Here is a 22,631-nt window from a genome sequence, read left to right as displayed (position 1 = left end):
TTGCCGTACCAGACTGTGATGCACCTGGTCAGTATGCTCTCCGTTGTACATCTGTAGAAGTTGGTGAGGATCCATGAATACAGGTGTATTTTCTTCAGCCTCCTCAGAAAGTGCTGCCGCTGTTGTGCCTTCTTGAGACTAGAGGTGTCGAGTGCCCATGTGAGGTCCTATCTGATGTGAACACCTAGGAATTTGAAGTTATTCACCATCTCCACCGCACTCCCTTCGATATAGATAGGGGAGTGGACTTTTCCTTATCTCCAGAAGTCAACGATCAGCTCTTTGGTTTTGCTGATGTTAAGACATAGGTTTTTGATTCTGCACCAATCTGCTAGTTGTTTTATCTCCTAGGCAGTCTTATCGTTGTCAGTGATCAGGCCCACGACTGGTATCGTCCGCATACTTGATGATGGTGTTTTTGCTGAACTTGGCAGTAAAGTTGTGGGTGAACAGGGAGTTCTGAACAATGTTTACTACAATAAGGTTTCATGTCTTGTTTCTCAATTATATAATCTATTAGTATTTGTTTAAAAAAATCTGGTGTTCTAAGTCTTGCAGCTTAAAACTCAAATTGTATATGGCCAATAAAGTGATCTCTTATTAATTTAGGGAGCCTCTTAAAGTTATGCCCACATGTACAAGGTGGGACAGGTCTGCAAGTCTCAATATGGGAATGTTATTCATCTCTTATTTTACCTTTTAAATTGAATGGACACAAATAGTTGAGCTCAACCTCTACAGAAAAGTAAAAAATGCAGAAAGCACAAAATACGAAGGCATACAGGCAGAAAAATCTCAACTACTATCTGCTTATGACTTGTACTTTCCAGTTCAGAGCGTTTCAAAACTCGGTAGACTACGGTTTATCACTTTTACAGAGATTACATAGTCTAATTACTCTATTAGTAGATGTTAATGACTAAGCAATTAATTCCAGTAAATACCAGTAAATGTTCTTTAGAAATCAGCTGTAGTTCCTCTAGGGTTAGAGCATGTGCTAATGCGCAAGGGGGGTCTCACAGGTGGTGAGACAAGAGGATACGCTACAAAGAAATCAAAAACTGGGATTCGTAGCCCGTGGCTTTTAAACTGTTCGGAGAATTAAGAGCTACAACATAGGAGTATTAACAAAACAAAAAAGCAGAAGGTTCTAACGACTTAACATGCAGGTACTTGAGTAAAAAAACGTAAAACACTGCCGTCATGCGACAAGACACAGATAACGTACAGAGTAAATTGCACTGGACACCAATCCATTTTCAGATTTAATATACAGTGCCCCTGAACACACACCCTCTCCCGATTCTCCGCAGTAAAACTTCCCCTTTAATGAACCAGGAACAAGGCCTTTCCACTGACCACATATGGGCGCAGACTTGATCACGTGCCCAAAAGCCAGTGTCCAATCGCAGCGCTCGGTTGCCTGTTCCCAGATTCAAAGTTTGTTGTACACTGAATATAAGCGTGTCTAATTTATCGCGTAAAATGCTTAAATTATTATAGATTTAATTTGGACACAAACTTGGATAACGTTTGTATGGAGGAGAAAATGATCGGCCCAGGCCCTTACAGGGCAACAAAGCTGGTAAGTCAAGTTGGGTGTTTGGCAGGGTCAGGGACGCTGAAAGGTTAGGAGCTTTTTCTGTGTGAAAGCATGCGAGTAAAATCGCACCCAGAATGCAGCACCCCTTTACTTTTAACAGTTCAGTCCCTGAGGTTGTAAACTGTGCATGATGTTTTTTCTTGCTGTTTTGTTTAGTTGAGAATCACATGGACGTAAAGGAAGAAATGCTGATATTACTAGTGGCTCTTAAAGCTAGATTTTTGCATGAACCAATTAAAATTCGTCGACGTTTTCAGTTACCCAAGAACAAAATTGATTTCTTGTTTTTTTTTGCTAAGACATGGATTGTTTATAACTCCTTATAAGTCTCATAACTTTCTAAATCGAATCACTTTTACAGGATTTGTTTTTATTGCGATTAATATTAGCATAGGGTAGTGAACGTATGAATTAAAACTAAAGAGCAAAATATTCATGTTAACTAAATGCGCTATCGTATGTTATTAAGAGAACAAGATTCTAAAAATTTAACGTTAATAGGGCACTGAACTTGGAGCTGGTTTATTTTGTAATACAGTACACCAGTAATACCAAGAAGCTGTCAAACCAGCCCTCCCAAAACTGAAAAAAGTCTGAAAATAATTATAAGGGTTTTTAAGCAGATCTTCATGTTACACAGTATTTTTTGGATGTTCAATGAATTGAAATTTGCACATAGTTTCGAATAAGCTTAATCATGAATATTATGAACATCCTTTATTATGCATTATTTCTTGCAGAATGTATTATTAGCAGTATTCAAACAATCCAATATTACAGTGCATAAAATCCATAGTGCCAGTAGCCATATCACCCTGCAGCTCGCAACTGGCAACCCACTGAAGCTAAGCAGGTGTGAGCTTGGTCAGTACCTGGATGAGAGACCTCCTGGGAAAAACTAAGATTTCTGTTGGAAGAGGTGTTGGTGGGGCCAGTAGGTGGTGCTCACCCTGCGGTCTATGTGGGTCCTAATGCCCCAGTATAGTGACGGGGACACTATACTGTAAAAAGTCACTGTCCTTCAAATGAGACAAAACGGGTCCTGACTCTCTGTGGTCAATAAAAATCCCAGGGGTGTTTCTTGAAAAGAGTAGGGGTGTAACTCTGGCGTCCTGGCCAAATTTCCCATTGGCCCTTACCAATCATGGCCTCCTAATAATCCCCCTCTATGAATTCTCTTCATTACTCTGCTCTCCTCCCCACTGATAGCTGATGTGTGGTGGGTGTTCTGGCGCACTATGGCTGGTGTACATTGGTGGTGGAGGGGAGTCCCCATTACCTGTAAAACGCTTTGAGTGGAGTGTCCAGAAAAGTGCTATATAAGTGTAAGCTATAATTATAGTCAAAACTGTAATCCCTCTGTATGTGTGTACACCTGTGAGCTTAAATCCCACAAAGTTAAAACTATGCTAAAGTTTATCAAACAGTTTTTAGAGAAAGGCAATGTGTGTGTCTTTTAATTTCCATTGTCCTAAGCTGTCAACCACTCCTATGAAACTTTAATCTTTGTAATGAAGGATGTAGTTTAATATAAGGCTATTGACAGCTCCCGAACTTGAGCTAAATGAGGTAAGAGAGAGACATGAAACGGGCACAAACCAGTTAACTCCTCGATCAAGAACTGGTTCTGTTATGTGAATAGGAAATAGATTTATAGAGGAGAGCATCTAAAAGAAAATTAAATGCTTGGAAGTCCACGGCTAATCATTTCCTGATGTCACTGAATACTTCATATTGCCTCTGATCATGTGTGGGATAAAATTACAAAAAAGAGAGGTTATCAAATCAGTATGAAAATTAGTTTCTGATGGCAGATGGCTATGTAAGCAAATTCTAAAGATTAATTTCAGCCTCTAAAGTTACAGATTACCATGTGGTACACAGCACGTGTTCTTTATTGTTCATCATAGCTTGGTAATAGAGTAATCATCAAGCTTAGATAAATGTTAACAGTAAATACAACAATAAAACAAACGATGTTACACCATGCACAGATATTTACAGTTATGTGAGCCTTTTAAACGCATCATAAAGTCAAACAATATTCTGTTATAATCTAAATGCAACAAAGCCTTAACAGAACCCGTGTCCTAATAAAATGGATCTTATTCAGGACTAAATCTCTAACAAATGCTGACCGATGGAACTAATTTCTGTGTTCTTAACAAAGACATTCCTAGAATAACTGGTTTCAAGTCAAAATTTAAACAAATGCTTACACAGCAGAAGCATGTGATGAAGCTGAAGATAACTGTCTTTCTTTCTGTTTGTCTTTAATTCCTATTTGTCTCTTCTCATATTTATGCTGTGGGCCATTACTATGGCGGATTGTTAGGCTTTACCTTACTAGGAATGTCCCAGTTGCTGTAGAAACTGTATGATTTAATATGTCCGTGTTAGTTATCCATCAGTGATATTGTTAAACTTGAGTTAATTACAATTCCTTAAAGCTAATGAACTCCCCAGTTGCCCTCCACCCTCCTCCAGTCACAACAATTGTATTAGAAAAATTTAAACAGCTTCTTTGAGATGCATTGCTTGACTGCCTTTGCCAAGATAAAGCATCAGAAATGCTTTGAAGGGAAATCGGACCATAACACGACAAAAGATGATTAATCAACATTTTCTCATTTGAAATCTTGCAGTGGAATGAAACTATTAAGCTTTTCCGTGCTGGAATGCCTCTGAGGAGGCACAGGATGCATTTCAGAAGCTATGACAGCTGCTTCACTGCGTCGGAGGCTGCAGACTGGCTGCACGAGCTTCTTAGGAGCAACAACAACTTTGGGCCCGAGGTGACGCGAACTCAGACGATACAGCTGCTGAAGAAGTTCCTGAAAAACCATGTTATTCAGGACATAAAGGGGAGGTGGGGCACAGAAGATTTTGAGGACAATGGGCAACTGTACAGGTATGCAGAATGTTTAAATGGAAATATATTAATGTGCTAGTATCGTTTTGTGCTGTTGGTTTGTATATATAGTAAACGTACGTTTTTTTGAGGAGGTTTTTTCTCCTTTTCACTCAGAAAAGCTAATAAAAATGGATTGTAGATGTATGTGAAGTAACTGAAGGATATGTTGTACTAAAAACATCATTTTCTGCATTTCATGTTATTTTCTATTAAAACATAGAAGTAAGGCAGATTTGATTAACTATTTAATCTGTGTTCTCACAGAATTTTTGGTATTAAGTTATCCTGAAATTGCTCTAAAAATTCACATCTATTAGACCATCATTTTGTTAAAGCTGATATCTGAACTTCTTTCAAAGAAAAGTCTGAAAAAGATCCTCAAAATCATGAACTATTAGCGACCAAACAAACAGAATGGCCTTTCATTTGTAACCTTTGTGTTTTATGTAGGCTGGACATTTATTATTTAAAAAATGACCTACAGCAGTAAATATGCTAATCGAAGCCTTAACTGAACTGACAAGTTGCTTGATTGGTATACTTGGAGTTTTCCCCCTTGGAATCTTGGGATTTTATTGTTCTTATCAAATGAAATAGTGGCAGTCTCCAACATGTTTGAGATGGGGGAGTCAAACAATTCAAATTAATCCTATTATTAAATCAGATAAAGGTTCAGTTGTGTACCTGAGAGCTTGGCTGGGACAACTAGCAGGACCAGGATTGGGAAGCCTGGGCCTATGCTCTGCTTTTGAAGTGGTTAAACGAACATACTTAAAATATTTGATATTTGTAGGAATTTATCATTGTCACATTAAATGACATTGGGTATTGTTTCTATGGTTTAATGTGCCATGGCATGGCTTATCGAACAAATAAGATGCTTCCTAATGTAGTACTGTGAGGGTTTTAATTTCCTGTAACAATTGGAAATTAGAACAGTAAATTGCAAGAGTACTTTGACCCAAAGATCTGTTGGCGAAGAGTTCTTGGTGAGTTTAAACTTCCTACTGAGAAGATTGGCTGGGTTGCTATGCTGTCCTCCTTAGCAGCTGCTTTGTATGTGCTGGGAGTGTCCTATGTGCAGAGAGAAAAGAAAGTAAGAAGGGAGAGCTTTTTCAAGTATTCCTCAGGGCAGCTCTGCTGGAAGTTGGTGTCTTGTTGAACTCCGGTCTCTGCACAATTGCCTACTTGGGGTCTGCAAGTTATACAGGTGGAAGAACTCGGTTCGTCCTGGTTATCACTTGTTACTGAATATGCTTGCATATGCAGGATGTTGACATAAAATAATCCAACTCTTATTCCATTGATATCAGTCCAGCTGTCTTCTTCTGTTAATAAGTAGAAATATCAGGTCAGTAATATCGTGGGCAGAATTCTAGACTTTGTGCTCACTCTCCTGACCCACTGTCTTGGAGAAACATCCTTCCACAGACTGCTTGCAGTCACTTGGATGAGAATCTGAGTTGCCATGTTAGTTTGAGAGTGATGAGGTGCCGGCTTTAAGGTGTGACATGAGAGCTGGTGATTGTTTAGGGATGTTATCAGGTATAGTCATGGTATATGGTACCCAGCCTGCAGGTCCCTCATTGGTGGATTGTTCTTTGGGTGATGAACAGTGACATTGGAGCTGTGGTCTTGGGGAGAAATGCCCTATAGACACACTGGAGCCCATCTGCATTATATATCATTAGATGGTACAACTTAATGACCTTTCTTATCAGAGGGGCCTCTTAGCTACATTCCTCAGCATTTTCAGAGAAGCCCCAGCTGCCTTGTTAAGGCACAGAAAGATTGTTATAAATCTTTATTAAGACTTAGTTCTAACCTTGCCGCTACAATAATTTTCTGTTTTCACTAACTCACTGGGCTATTAATCACTGGATTTATTTAAAGCTGGGTTTTTTTGAGAGTGTGACCGTTTTTTGGGGTTAAAAATTTGCGCATCCCCCCCCCACACATATATTTAAAAAAGAATCATGCACAATCAATGCAAATAGCACCAAAAATTATATAAGAAAAATCGAGTAAAAGCAAGAGTACAAGAGTAAAAAAATAAGTTTTGAGCTACTGTTTAAAAATATCCACAGAGCCAGCCTCTCTAATTTTTAGGAATACTATTCCACCGTTTAAATGCATAGTAGCAAATGGCTACCTCTCCAGTCATCCTATGCTTAATTTTTGGAATAATCTTTAAAAGTCATGCGCTTGTTGCACTGGCCTTGATGGATGAAGCTGTTCGTACTGTAAATTCCATCACTTGTTTGAGTTCGGGGGCATTTTCTTAGCCACAAGGGCTTGTCTATGAATTATATAATGCGTCCACAAAGCGGACGGAGCAACGGCCTGTACTTACTTGAGTAGCCCACTGTGTTTGCCAGTCATAGTTCGTGCAACGTCTGAGCAGATTTCCACACACTGGTTCCAGTCAATTTCATGCTCACGTACAGATGTGTCCAGCTAAAACAAAAAGTTGATCACTAGTGGCATGCTCGGGAAGAGGACGACGGAACAAAATATTCCTCATTAATTTCTCCCTCTTCAACAAATCTGGTGTAAACGAGCATTTGTGCATCTCTGGAGACATTCATGGTCTCGTCAAGTTGTAAAGAAAAGTGCACACAAGATTTTTAACTTAGCGATCACCTGCTCTTCCACGCCATACGCCCAATGCGGTTAGACACGGTATCAATGCTAGCTGCTCTGCAGCACTTTTCCCATACATGATTGGAACCATTTCCTAAGCGCGTGATAAAGTCTCACCTAACATGTGTGGCTTCCCAGTTTTGGCTATCCAGTTAGCTATGACAAAAGACAACTGAAATGCCTTCTGGTTCACAGTGGTGGCTTTTTGGAGGGTAAATTGGCCTCTTAGCTTAGGTAGCTTTTGTTCAAAAGAACTCGTGATTTTCTAATTTTCTGCGTTTTTTTTTGTTCGGAGTTTCTGCTATTTCTCCACATTATCTTTAGCTCTCACTCTTCCAGTGCCACCTATTAAAAACACTCCATTGCTTGGTTAATCGCAACTACCTTGCGCAAAAGTAAAAAAAAGTGCTACAAATATAAATGCAATCGTGGCCCACCCAATAGAAATTTAATGTAGCGCCCTCGCCAGGCTTACCGCAGAGCAGGCTGGGAGTTTTAGCCAGGGGATGGTCTGTCTGCTTGCAGAGTGACCACTAGGTCACCCTGCTAATGTAAATAGTCTTAACCGTGCAGTTATATCTAATAGTTTATTGTCCTTTGATGTGTTACCACTCTGTAGGTGCGTACATGTCCCGTTTATCGCCCTAGTGTGTGGGTTAACCTTTGGTTGATTCTGTCTCTGTTGCCTATTGCACGACATGGGGGTTGTGACATTTCATGTTGTATTGTTCTTATTGTAACATGCTTGTCTGCAAGGTGTCTTTTCAAGACACACCCAAAAACCAGCAGTCTGAGTTTTGAATTTTCATTTCAGATTTCCTCCATCGTCGCCTTTGAAGCCATTACCAAAACGTCCTCAGAATACTGAAAGTACTTCAATTCCCAGATTTCCAAACTGGGACGATTATGAGCAAAGAGACATGCAGGAAAATGTGCCAGTGAAGCCAATTATTGTGGTATGTGTTGTGGGAAAATTTAAAATAAATCCTTTTATACTTCTCATAAATCATTATTTTTAGACATGGGGAATTAAAAAATCTCATATGATAAGGTTGTATACCTGCTTGTTGAAGCTTTGGTTTAATGTTGTTGTTTTTTTAATGCACAATTAAACGTTGCAGGATTCTGCGGCATCAACTTACAGGAGGCATTGAGTTATTCCTAATAATAACACATTTACACAATCTTTGACTGCTGAATGAAAGATGAAGAGCAATAGAGTTTGGTTTGTTACAATCTGTCAGTGTAGCCCAAAGAATTTAAGGGCAAGTGTTTAAAATGGCTTTGATAAATCGGGACTATTGTATAATACCATGGTCAGTCTATTAGCCATAAAACACTGGAGAATTTCTCTACCACAGTATTGATGCAAACATTTTTCTTACATAAAACTGCTCTGACGTTCTTGTTTTAGAATTCTGAAATGTGGAATAAGAGACATAGCATTGCCATTGGAGAGGTACATGAGTGCAAGCTTATACGAAGGAGAGAAATAACGCCAAGACATGTTGAACAGATCTGGAAATCCATGACTCTAGCACAGTATGTACATTTATTCTGAGCTGTTTACTCCTCAGCCATCACAACATTATCTACAATGAAAATCAACATATTTGGATGTGGGCCCAATTTATAAAGCACTTTCCCCAGTTCTATTGTTTAATGAAAGAAGGTAAATTATTTGGATTCATCAGAATATTGGAAGGGAAGCTCTGGGCAGAAACTTGTATAACCAAGGGTTCACATGTTGTACCTTTCAAATATATTCATACACTTAGCAGACTAACTTAGTTGATTTAACATGAAAATCAAGGTATACATGGGTCATTTTTTCAATGCAAGTCTAAAATCTTGATGACCTTCACTATTGCATATGCAAATAAAACATCTGTCTAAAGTAACTACATATGCAGTAGTTCATATGATGATCATGCTTTGTTTGTCAGTTCTTCCTGTAGCCTATTAAACTTCTCATGAGGGATATATACATCACTCCTATATCCAGAACCTCTCCACCTCCTTAAGCCTGTATGTGTGATCTCCTTTTCTCTGCTCATATCATGGGTTTAATAATACTGTGATAAGTAAGAAATCCTTCTCTAGATAGTCCTTAGAAAAGTTTTTTTGTTTCCTACACATTTTCATTTACATAGCCTGATGTTTACATCCATAACACGGATTGTTTTACGATTTCTCTTATTTGTTCTTGTGATTTATCATTTGCAGTACAGCTTGAATTTACAATCCATTACAGGTTTGTAATGTAAAATACAGGGGATTTATGAAAGTGGTCTGTCCTTACTAAACCTTCATTTTTATTTTTTATTTTATTTTTTATCTTCAACAGCTTACAAAGAGTACTGGGCCTGAAATCCTTAGATGGAGTTCTAGATGCAAAACATCTCAATCCAAAGTATATAGTTCACAATGTGTACAATATTAACAAGCAGGGAGTGGTGGTACTTGAAGACAAATCTCGTAAGTTTCCATTCCAACAATTGATGTTTAAAATAAATTCTCCCAAGCATGGCAGAATTAATCAAGAACTATGTTTTAGATTTGTCTGTAATAGTCATTATATTAAAAGTCAGACTGTTTGTTTTTATTTTTAGGGAGAACACATAAACAAGATGTTACATAAATAATTAACTTTTTCTCTTATCATCCTTTCCTGTCTTCCACACCAGTATAATTTCTTCTGCTTTCAGCCCAGGTGCAAATAACACTGCTGCTTCATAAAAATATTTAGAAAAAAACTGGCCGAGGAGAAAATCAATCTGTTCATGTGAATGAACGTCCCCAAGCTGATTGTGTTTGCTGTGTAAATTTTGGGTTTGTGTTGTCATTGCATTGTTTTGTTAGAGATCTCACAAGTTTTTTTTGGAACACAAAAAGTAGTATTTAACTAAATGAAGGTATTAAAATTAAATCTGTGGATCAAAAATGCAATGCTACTTCTGTGGAGGGGGAAATCTTAATTTGAAAAAATAATACCTCATGTCTTTGTATATTAAACATTGTTTTTTCTTTGTTTCTTGTCAAAACAGAGGAACTTCCTCACTGGGTTCTATCTGCCATGAAATGTTTAGCAAGCTGTGAGTATCCAGTGTGAATAACTATAATTTCAGTGAATCTTTCAGCCCTATTGAATCTTTATTTTCATTAGTCCTTCAACCTACATTACATTTTTAAGGATCTGCAGAAATGTTTGTTTTTTTCATGACATTATTTAGGGATTTATTTTTCAACCATTTATACTAGGGAAAAAATGTATGCGCAGGATAGTAGAACGAGATAATGTATTGTTTTCTAATGCATTTCACTGTGCCAATTAATTTAAACATGCTGGCGTTGGTCATTATCTATAATGTGGTGTGGTGTATGTGAAACAATTTAAAAATGGTATAATTTCCCTTCCCCCTCAGGGCCAAACGGCAGTGAGCTGAAGCAACCGATGTATCCTGGCTTTGAAAGAGACGTCTTTAGAACAGTTGCAGACTACTTTCAGAAACTGAAAGAACCTCTGCTAACGTTTCAGCTGTATGAAATGTTTGTCAATATCCTGGGTGAGTGCTCACTACAGGTGACTCCTCTGACTGTCAACCTGGTGCTTTGCTTGACTTTAGTTGTTCAACTTTGACTTGAGTTGTAATAAATATAAATTATCTGTTGACACTTCGTAAATATGTGCACATACAGTAGTCTGAAAAAGTGTTTGCCCCCTTCCTGATTTCTTATTTTGTTGCATGTTTGTCACACTGAAATGTTTCAGATCATCAAACAAATTGAAATATTAGACAAAGATAACACAAGTAAACACAAAATGCAGTTTTCAAAAATGAAGGTTTTTATTAAGGGAAAAAAAATCCAAACCTACATGGCCCTGTGTGGAAAAAGTGATTGCTCCCATGTTTAAACATAAATCAACTGTGGTTTCTAAGGCTTTGGGACTCCAGCGAACCACAGTGAGAGCCATCATCTACAAATGGCGAAAACATGGAACAGTGGTGAACCTTACCAGGAGTGGCCGGCCGACCAAAATTACCCCATGACTTCACCATAAGAAAGAGGCTGGGCAAAAATGGCCTGCATGGCAGAGTTCCAAGACGAAAACCACTGCTGAGCAAAAAGAACATAAAGGCTCGTCTCAGTTTTACCAGAAAACATCTTGATGATCCCCAAGACTTTTGGGAAAATACTCTGTGGACTGACGAGACAAAAGTTGAACTTTTTGGAAGGTGTGTGTCCCATTACATCTGGCGTAAAAGTAACACAGCATTTCAGAAAAGGAACATCATACCAACAGTAAAATATGGTGGTGGTAGTGTGATGGTCTGGGGCTGTTTTGCTGCTTCAGGACCTGGAAGACTTGCTGTGGTAAATGGAACCATGAATTCTGCTGTCTACCAAAAAATCCTGAAGGAGAATGTCCGGCCATCTGTTTGTGACCTCAAGCTGAAGCGCACTTGGGTTCTGCAGCAGGACAATGATCCAAAACACACCAGCAAGTCCACCTCTGAATGGCTTAAGAAAAACAAAATGAAGACTTTGGAGTGGCCTAGTCAAAGTCCTGACCTGAATCCGATTGAGATATTGTGGCATGACCTTAAAGTGGTTAAGGCTCGAAAACCCTCCAATGTGGCTGAATTACAACAATTTTGCAAAGATGAGTGGGCCAAAATTCCTCCACAGCGCTGTAAAAGACTCACTGCCAGTTATCGCAAACGCTTGATTGCAGTTGTTGCTGCTAAGGGTGGCCCAACCAGTTATTAGGTTTAGGGGGCAATCACTTTTTCACACAGGGCCCATGTAGGTTTGGATTTTTTTCCCCTTAATAATAAAAACCTTCATTTAAAAATTGCATTTTGTGTCTACTTGTGTTATCTTTGTCTAATATTTCAATTTGTTTGATGATCTGAAACATTTCAGTGTGACAAACATGCAAAAAAATAAGAAATCGGGAAGGGGGCAAACACTTTTTCACACCACTGTATACTAATGTGTGAATACAGGGCTTTGGCCACACATGTTTGAGATGAGAAAACTGGGCAGTGTGTTTTTCAGCACTTACATCACCCAATCACCTATATATTCAATTATTTCAGTCCTCATTGACCCAACCATGAAAGGCATTTCTGTGTGATTTATGACATTAACACTCATGTTTGTTGACTTTAAGTCTTTCAGGCTTATAGTTTACTTCAGGGGGAAATTTGCTCACAATAATGCTTTCATTCAGTATACAGTAGTGTCAACATTTGGAAGTGCCATACAATTCCTCCCTTTTCACTCCTCTAAATTCTTCATGTAAGGTACTATAGACATTGGTGAGGATGTTGTCAAAGTACATTTTGGGGTACATTTGTATTAATGAATTTGATTTCTCTTAATACATCTCATATTTTCCTGATTACTGTGAAGGTTAGAAATATGCACAGACTTGTATCACCTTGTGGCTTTTTTATTCACCCTGATCCCTGGATTGCTAATGTCTTCACACTCTGCAACAGCTGACTGGCTCCTGTTTAAAATGTAGCACAGGCATTGATGAGGAAGTCATGCTGTAATTGTAACAGCTGTCAAATATCACCCCATACCAGAAAAGAAGTCTGGGGTGGGATGAAATTTTGCCAGATGCGTTTTGCCCATGATTGATAGGTTTGATGTTGCACTTTAAATTAATCTTAATTAGTTCAAAACAAAATTGTCCAGAGAAACTGTCACATGTAGGCAATCAAAATGCAAGAATGCCTAATTAGTTGAGGCAGTTATGTTTAAATTATTAGTGAGTCTAGGCATTAGAATGGAAAACAATACTGTTATTTCCCAAGCTTCTTTTGTATATAGAGTATCCAAACATTTGAATTATCCTGTAGTCTTCTGCAAATACTGTTTTCACCCAGTTTAATCAATTTCATAATCCCAGTCGTAACTAAAATGTACATTAACACAGTCAAAGGTATGTAATCTCATTTGCTAAAAATCTTTATGCAAAATTTAAAGCAGAACTGCTTGTATACATGCTCTTATATTTGTGTCACTGTAATCTCATTTTAAATGAGTCTCTTTTCCCTTTAATTACTGAAGTGAAATGTGGCTGAAACGTAACAATGTGAATTACTGAAATGTTTTCGGACTTGAAGGAGCCTAAGAAATCCTGTTTTATTCTTTGCTTTTTCAGGTGTTCTGCAGAAGCCGCAGGTAGCCACAGAAGCCCTTCAGGTTTGCTGCTTGCTTCTACCCCCAGAGAACAGGAGGAAGCTTCAGTTACTGATGAGACTCATGGCACGGATTTTGCAGAATACAAAGATTCCTCCACTCAATAATGCCATTGTGACAAGGACGCTGGTATTTAATTTGATAAATCTTTCTATCCATGTTTTTTTTAATATAAGCACCTGTGTTCAAAATCATAAAACATGTGAAGGCTTTTTGAATGTTGCTTGCAAACCCTAGTGTTTCTCTATAAGGTCTTGTGCTCTTTTGCCTTAAACAGATGGTTCAGACATTTTCACGGTGTATCCTCTGCTCAGCGGATGAGGTGGACTTGGATGAACTGCTTGCCACTAAGCTTGTCACCTTTATGATGGACCACTATGAGGACATACTAAAGGTCCCCAATCGCCTGCAAAAATCAGTGGAGGAGCATCTGTCTCAGTTGCAAAGAGTTCAGGTGAGGATCTTTTTATCAGTGGAAAATCATTTACCACAGCCAGCTGACAGCAGTGTGTATTAGGGAATCCCAAGTTACTGTCTGTGAAGATACTGCTGTACATCAATACATCTCCTGCTTTGGGAAGCATTGCCTTTGATATTTTTTCATTTGTTTTCTCAGAATTTTGATTAAGTACAAACTTAATGAATCCTTATCCAAGATCTGTACACTAAATTCTTCTAAAAATATAAATGCAAATAGAACATTTTCTTTTTATTTAGTGGTACAAAGTATATGCAACCTTGCTGTTTCTTTGGTAACCAGTTCTGTATATCATAAAACTTTAAAACATCTTTGAAACTCATGTGTTTGACAATAGACCTATGTGATAATGTGATGCGTAACACCTCTAGTGCTAAAAACTATTTAACCTACCGTATATAACTGAATTAAGACTTGAATATAATTCATTAAACTTTGTGGAAAGAGATGTAAAATTTCTATTTTAAATATGAATTCCGCTCCTTATAGTGGGGCATGTGTAACAGTGCCGGTTCTTGGGAGGAGCCATAGCGAACACCAGTAAAAGTCAACACTGTGTTTGAGGAGGCAGAGGCATTGATGTGAGCAAAAAGAGGGAAAAACAAATAAAAGGAAAATGAAAAATGCACTAAATAGGGAAATAGGCTATTTCCCTAAATAGGGAAAAGAGTGAGGCCAAAAAAAAAAGTCAACCTGTTCCGGTGAGGCCCCACATATGGACAGGCGAAAATGAAAAGAAATAGAAACAAAAACGTGGCCTCAACGCTCTCCTCACAATCCCTCTGGGCTGTTGCTGGACTGTTCTCCCCTTGTGGGGGTCTGTAATATTCTCCCCTTGCGGGGGTCTCAGGACAGGAGTCCGGATTACTCGTCCCTCCGGGGAAGTGCTCAGTGTGTCTTAAAAGGCCTCCACAGCTGTGGCTTATCCTAAATTAGCCAGGTCAACTGTGGTTGCTAAGACAAGGCGTTGCCCTTAATCCAGGGCTCTGCCTCCAATGAACACACCCCATGTAATGCCACAGCTTCTTGTTGATCTTGGTCTTGAAGTAAGAGTAATCAGATATCTGGCATTGTACACAAACATTAAAATATGATAACATAGGAAAGTTTAAAGGAGAAGTTCATAAATTAACGTTGAGAGAATGTTTTTATAGGAAAAACGTGGAGCGCAGATCAATGCAACGCGAGACCTGCTACACTTCAGTAATTGATGTCAAAGCTCAAAAGTAAAGAGAAGAATAAAAAGTCCACATGGTTTTATTATCGATCGCATAAGCAGACATCTGGGAAACCTGTTATTTCTGTGCCAGGGGCTCAGTTTGGATTTGCTTTGTTTACAGTCATAATTTGTCATTCTTGTCAGTTCTTCAGACTTGTAAACTTTCTCTCTCCACAACTCTTTCACTATAGGAAGAGAACAGGCACTTTAAATAGCAGTTTAAGAATTGTGGCTTCTCCATTGGATCTGAACTTCTCAAATGTGAAATCCTTTACAATTCTGCAGTTTTCCTTCTTTACCACAATCATGCACCTGAAACATTATTGGTACTTTTGAAATGAATATTACCATGATATTAAAACAGTTATTGCATGCAAGCCAATAAATAGGTTCTGAATTGGTAATGGAAGAGCCTGTACAGAACAGGTTGTATTCTTTTCACCTCTAGATAAAGTATGCTGGTGCAGATGCAGATGCCTCCTTTGTTTCTCACTCTTACTGCAAGCAAATCAGTAAGGAGGAGTTTGAAGAGCAGAGAGCAAACAGCACTCAGGCCCCAATGGCTGAGCTGCTGGAAGGGATCATCAAGGATACTGAACTCTCTATAAAGGACAAAAAGAAGAAACTGAAACAGGTAGGGCAGAAAAATATCTTGGTGCTTGAGTGAGAAGAATCCCCATTTGTCATCCGCCAATCATCGGCAGGATCTTCAAAAGCCTCTTCACAACCCAAGGAAAACTACATATGCAAGAGCATGCTAGGCAGTGTGAAGTATAATAGATGGCAATCCATCGAAAAGGTGCTCTTGCCTTTAACAGCATTTGTTAGTCTTTCCATACCCATAAAAAAGGCTGTTGTGTAATACAAATTGATCTGTAATGGTTACCAGTCCAATTAAAACAGCATGGCTAAACGGTAAGTGAAAGATCACCATAGTTAAGTATTTTCTTGAAAGAAAGAAAGAAAGAAAATCATGAATGTATAACATTTAATTAATACTTAAATGTTTACAGGTCCTTTTTACTTCTCTCCAGTTTCAGAAATCTTATCCAGACATCTACAAGATGAGGTTTCCCACAGCAGAAAGTGAGGCAGCTTTGTTTCCGGAGAAACCCAAGCTAAAGCCACAGCTGATGTTCTTCAAACTGAAGAAACCGTTCCAGCCATTTCAGAGAACTAGGAGCTTTCGGGCCTGAACTGTTTCTGGTCGAAAATATCAGTGTCTACAGAGATTTCAGTGAAATCCCTTAATGTTTTGAGACTGAACTACTAGAAGACATGCGGTGCTTTCAAAGTCACTTCTTGTGTCATCCTGCTAAAAACCGTTACATGATCTCTGATGTGATTGCTTGATGCTCTTGTGATAACTGAAGTATTACTACTGTTTTTTAGGAATTATTTTCATTCTGGTCAAAAGTATCTTTCTTTTTAATAACAGCCATTGTAATGTTAAAGCATTGTAATGTGGTATGAAAAGTTTTAGTGATTACTTTTCATACCAAAAATGGCATATTAGAATTTACGGTGCTATACTAATGTAAGCATACATCTTATAAGTAATTCCTTTAGGTTTTTTATGTTTTTACAAATGGTATAACAAAGGGATGTTACTTGATGAGCTTTATCCATTTAACACTGGAATATAAGTGAGTTTTTGATTCCTTGAACTAGTATCCAAGCATAAGCTTAATAAAATACTGTACAATATTTTTATCCATTTTGTAAATGCATTATTCTGACATGGTAATTAGAATGAACATGCTAGTGGTTTGTTTACAATGTGGCATGTAGTGTTTCTCTTCTCATTTTTGCAAATGTCTCGGTTTTTTTATATTTTTGAAATGCAAAAAAACCCAGAACGGACACTTTCAAAAAGCTTAGTTCTTTCATTGTTCATCACTCACCAAGGATATGTTGAAAGAAAATATTGTACTTGAACCACAGGAAAATATCAAAGTACACTGTTTTGAAAATCCTTTATTTTAACACTGGATTGTTACTTCAACTGATTGTTACTAACTTAAAATTCTGAATGGTTACTCCCCCCCATGTCATACTGCTAAAACAAGTTATGATCTCTGTTGCAGAACATCTTATTAAATCCTGTAAATACTTGATTGTATTTTTTCACACTGGATTGCTACTTAATGTTTATAAAGGTCCTATTTCAGCTTTTGTCTGTTACAATTTTGTTGTAGGTCATATACAAGCAGCACTTCATGTGCGTATTAAAGTATTCAAGAGTAGGAATGTTTGATGCTGTACGTTTAAGCTTTTACAAATATGTGGGCACCTGTTTTTCAAAGTTTGTCCCTTGTATTCAGAAAGCTGACATGTGTATTAGCTGAGTAACATTTCCTTTGGGTTTTCACAGGTAGAGGTATATTGTTGCTTTCTAAGAAGTCATTTGTCTTATGCCTGCAAAACTGAGTTCTTAAACTGTTGTAAGTTTTACGTTGTGGTACAATTGTTTATTTTTGTATATTTGGAATATTTTTGCTTTTAGCTTGAGGCATGGTTTCTACTGTATGACTACTAAGCTGAGTAACTTACATTCCTGATCTTGGACACAAAGTTTAAAGACTCTATAAGCTGCAGTTTAAAATTTGGCTTCAGTCTGAGGATGTTACTGATTTTTTTAATAAGAAAATGTCCTATTTAACAAACTGACTTAATTCATACTGTAAATGCCAAATGAGGTGAACACTGACTGTGCTTGGTTTCAAAACATTATTTGATTGTGACAATTTAGCAGATGCTATGGTAAGTGCCAGTCATTTTATATTAGAATATTCTTTGAGATATTTAAGGAAAGAACATTAATGTTTTTTTTACCAGGTTACCATCTCAATTGTAGTGTCACTAAATAGTTTAACTATACTTTGTTGTCAGATCTGTCAGTTCAATTAGTGTGGAGTTCCTGTTATACAGTATTAAATTGTTTATCAAGAAGTCTTTATGCGTGTGTAATGGGTTATTTCAAAAACAGGGAAGTGTACCCTTCATGTTGATATAATTTTTTTTAAATGGTCAAAACCATTTTTTAGTTTGTTACCATTTGTTAGCTTCAAGGGTTTATAAGAGAGTGACATCCTATATATAGGCATTTCAATTTCATAAAACATGGTGGATGTAATCAAGATTTAGTTATGCATAAGAACACCTTAAATACTTGTTGATGTACAGTAGTTATATTTTGTAATGAAAAGTTGTGAGGCCAAGTTATAACTCACATCTTGTAAGAAGAAATCTTAAGATCTTACTTTACTGTCATCTTCAGCACAACTAAAAAAGGACAAATATATAATCACAATTTTGGTGCAAGTGTGCAATTCAAAGACTTATCAACAGCTGCACCGGTGCAAACAGTCATCAGTGTAGTATAAAAAAAAAATACTACTAAATCTGTCCAGAGTAGCATATGCTCTTTACACATCTTTCTTAGCTGATTTCTTTACTGTTTTGCAGGCGAAAGGTGAGACAAGTGATAGGTTCATGTACCTTTCCTCCTGGATCTGAAGCTTTTTGTTTTGTCTCCAGCTTTTTGTTTAATTTTTTTTAAAAATGAAAATTTAATTAAACTGGAGCCCCCCTGCTTCACTGCTACGTACTGAATGGTTTTACAGAAATGACCCAACAAGGGTATTTGTTGTCTAGTTAGTGATGGAAAAAATCTTAATGTGCAACATGAAAGAAATTGCACACATTGTGTTCATTGTTGTAAATTATAATTTTAAAAGGATTATTTTATTTATACCCTAAGCTTTTAATTAATTGGCTCATTACTCTGCTCTCCTCCCCACTGATAGCTGATGGTGAGCGTTCTGGTGCACTATCATCCAGGTGGGGCTGCACTGTTGGTAGAGGAGGGGAGTCCCCATTACCTGTAAAGCGCTTTGAGTGTAGTGTCCAGAAAAGTGCTATATAAGTGTAAGCAATTATTATTAAAGGTTAGTTTGCTGGGGCTAGAATTAATTTCAGATTAATCCACAAGAGGTCACTGTTGGCATGTTTAATTATGCTTTCAAAGAGTTAGTATTTGGTATTGCAAAACTATTGATAAAATTTGTGCTTGATTAATTTAAAATATTTATTCAAATGTTCAGCCTATAAGGAATATGTTGTTAAGACGTTGGAAATAGTATGAAATCTTTAAGGATAAATATTTTAATCAGTATTTAGATGATAATGTTGCAGCATGAGGCGTAAGAAATTCTTTAATTATTAACCTAATACAAAGATAATCTAATAAAGTATTACATACTTTTTGTTGAGAAAATCTGTTCATAACCATTATGAATTTTTCTTTAGTAACTTATTTCCCTCATTTTTCATCTGGTCTCAAGTAAAAATAAAAATAAACTCAAAAGTAAATTCAAAATGTCACCTTAACATGAAGTTATTTTCAGTTTCTTTACCATTATACAGAACATCCCTAGCTGTTTGTCAAAGCTGCATTTGTAAGTGTAAAGTGTGTGAAAATCCTTGTCTTGGAAAGATTATCAATGAGTTACAGTATGTACAGAAACTGGACCGTTTGTTGCACAAGGATCAAAACACTTTGACAGCTAATCTTGGTCATGAAACTGGAATGATATTGTAATAAATGCGGGTTTCGGTACGAAATAGAGCTGGCATGGGAATGGGGTTGAACAACACATTTATTAACTCGAACCAGGGAAAGGTACACACACAGGAACAGGAGTTACAGTGCTGCACCTTCACTAACACACAGACATGAAGGGAAGAGGCTGTCTCCCAGCCTCCGCCCCACCATATACAGTCCTGTAGTCCCACCCCCAGGCCCTGTTCTCAGCCTGCCTTGCCTGTGCATGGCTAAAGTGCCCTGTGTGTTGCTAGATTGCCCCCGCCTGAAGAGTCGAGCATCCTGCCAACACCAAACCATCCCTCCAGGCTGCACACGCAAGGCAGGCTGCTCCGCAGGCTCCTCCTGGTAGTCTCTCCGTCTGGGCCAGGGACCTCCATTTGGGCAGGCTCTGCGGCCAGGCCAGGACCCTCCATCTGGGCAGGCTCTCCGTCCATGCCAGGACCCTCCGTCTAGTCTTTCTCCCTGTGCGTTAGGCCTCTCACTGCCCCGCTCCGGGCCTCTGACTGCTCCACTCCAAATCAAATCAAAGTTTATTTATCAAATGCACAACAATACAGCGTGCAGCAGTAGTTGCTGGCAATTAAATGTCTTTTCTGCGAGCTCACAAAAATCACAAAATTGAGGTTATGAAAATAAGGTTACATAATAATAGATGTAATAGAAATTGAATAAAACTCAATATGAGTAGAGCTGCTATGTGTCCATGGTGTATTCAATATATACAAGTTATGTGGTTATGCTGAATACAGTGAAAAAAGTGTGTGCACGTAGCCATTACAGGTGATTTGCTAAAGGAGCTGCAGGTTGGCTATTTAGCAGTCTTATTGCCTGAAGGTAGAAGCTGTTCTGTACTCTGTTGGACTTGGCCAGGGTTTTAACCTCCTCACTGTTTGCAGACTCTTCACCATCTGAGATCAGGCCAATGACTGTTGTATCGTCCGCAAACTTAATGATGGAGTTTGAGTTATGCCTGGTGACACAATCATGGGTAAATAAGGAGTAGAGGACAGGGCTAAGCACACAGTCTTGGGGGGCTCCAGTGTTTAGAGTCAGGGTAAAGGATATGTTGGTGCCCACCCTCACCACCTGCGGACGTTCTGTCAAGAAGTCCAGGATCCAGTTACAGAGGGAGTTGTTCAGTCCCAGGTCCTGGAGCTTGATGACAAGCTTTGAGGGCACTATGGTATTGAATGCTGAGCTGTAATCAATAAACAGCATTCTCACATATGTTCCTTTCTTATCCAGGTGTGAGAGAGCAGTATGGAGGGCAGTGGCAATAGCATCTTCTGTTGACCTGTTCTGGTGATACGCAAATTGCAGTGGGTCTAGGGTGTCAGGCAGTGAGGAGATAACACTTCATGATAACTGATGTGAGTGCAACAGGGCAGTAGTCATTTAGGCAGCTGACTCTGGGTTTCTTAGGAACAGGGACAATGGTGGTTTTCTTAAAGCAGGAAGGAACTATAGACTGAGCTATAAAGAGATTAAATATGCCCGAGAAGACATCTGCCAGCTGGTCTGCACATGCCTTCAGAACGTGGTCAGGGTTGGCATCAGGGCCAGGAGCCTTGCGTGGATTGGTCTTTTTAAAAACTTTATACACATCCGCTCTGGATATGATCAGTGGGTTCCCATCTTGGATTTCTGGAATCTTCCTTACTGGATCTGTGCTGCTGACCTCAAACCGAGCATGGAATGAATTTAGCTCATCAGGAAGAGAGGCAGACTGTTGTGCGACATAGCTGGGTTGCGTTTTGTAGTCTGTAATGGTGCGTATACCACTCCACATGGTCCGTGTGTTGGAGCCGTGATAATATGACTCTAATTTTACTCTGTAGTTGTATTTAGCTATTTTGATAGCTTTCCTGAGGTCGTATCTTGATTTTTTGTATTTATCCATATCGCCAGAATTGAAAGCAGCTATCCTAGCTTTCAGTTTGGCGCGTATCTCGCCATTTACCCACACTTTCTGATTTGGATATGTGCAAACAGTAATCCTGGGAACCACGTCATCAATGCATTTACTGATGTAGCCCGTAACATAGTTCATCCCACTCCTAATACCAATGCAACGACCGTGGGTTTTGGTACAGAATGGAGCAGGCATGGGACTCAGGGAATGGGGTTGAACAACACATTTATTAAATCGAACCGGGAAAGGTACACACACAGGGACAGGGGTTACAGCGCTGCACCTTCACTAACACACCGACATGAAGGGAAGAGACCATTTCCCAGCCTCCATCTCACTATATACAGTCCCATAGTCCCGTCCCCAGGCGCTGTTCTCAGCCTGCCTTGCGTGCGTATGGCTAAAGCGTCCTGCGTGGCGCTACACTATCATGGTAAGGATCCTTGATTTTCAAAAACTCAAAACATAAAAAGTTAACAGAGCAGAAACAGATGCAAATGTCTTTTTCCCCAAAGGATTACATTTTATTACATTTCAAAGGGGTCACCACGCCCTCTGTGATCTCCATTCCTCAGACTAGATTAAAATCAGCAAAGTGCAGGTCAGGAGTCTAGGAGGTAGGAACACCAGTGGATTGATTTCATCTGTGATACCAAATCAAATTAATACACATGTATTAGATTGTAGACCTACAGTACAGCATGTTGGCCAACAGACATTTTTGACAAGTCTAAGTTATGATAGGGTTTCTGGTTTCTGGACTGTGACCCACTGTAGATGTAGATTTTTTTTTAAATATTTAAAGTCAATACTTAATTCTCAATGAACTACTTAATTTCACTATAAGAAAAAATAAAGGAGACACGGAAAAGCAGGAAGGCTGGCATACTTTTAAACTTAATTTACTTAAATCCTTGATCATTCCTGTCATGCATGGTGGCCACATTTCACGCAAAAGGGGATGGAAATATATTTCCAATATTCCAAACGAAGGCTTAAATTATAACTTCGAACATTTTCCATTTATTCCATTT

At 38.4% G+C, this 22,631-nt stretch overlaps 1 protein-coding gene across 2 annotated transcripts; it reads left to right on the top strand.

Moving 5' to 3' along the window:
* The first annotated feature begins 1,434 nt into the window (after window positions 1-1,434).
* LOC102690315 (DEP domain-containing protein 1B) lies at window positions 1,435-18,028 on the top strand. 2 transcript variants are annotated; one of them, XM_006626812.3, is made up of 11 exons: window positions 1,435-1,585; window positions 4,249-4,514; window positions 7,975-8,116; window positions 8,575-8,702; window positions 9,508-9,638; window positions 10,208-10,255; window positions 10,586-10,726; window positions 13,342-13,508; window positions 13,657-13,833; window positions 15,525-15,710; window positions 16,111-18,028. In XM_006626812.3, exons 1-11 carry the CDS (start codon window positions 1,538-1,540, stop codon window positions 16,270-16,272), a joined length of 1,596 nt encoding a protein of 531 aa, XP_006626875.2. In that variant the 5' UTR covers window positions 1,435-1,537; the 3' UTR covers window positions 16,273-18,028. The 2 variants fall into 2 exon arrangements, with proteins under 2 accessions (XP_006626875.2, XP_015221741.2); XM_015366255.2 differs by lacking the exon at window positions 15,525-15,710.
* Window positions 18,029-22,631: the final 4,603 nt, after the last annotated feature.

The sequence above is a fragment of the Lepisosteus oculatus genome, chromosome 3 (genome assembly GCF_040954835.1).
Source record: "Lepisosteus oculatus isolate fLepOcu1 chromosome 3, fLepOcu1.hap2, whole genome shotgun sequence".
NCBI classification, from domain to species: domain Eukaryota; kingdom Metazoa; phylum Chordata; class Actinopteri; order Semionotiformes; family Lepisosteidae; genus Lepisosteus; species Lepisosteus oculatus.
Note: the sequence above shows the minus strand (reverse complement) of the source record. Positions and strands in the feature narration are given on the sequence as shown.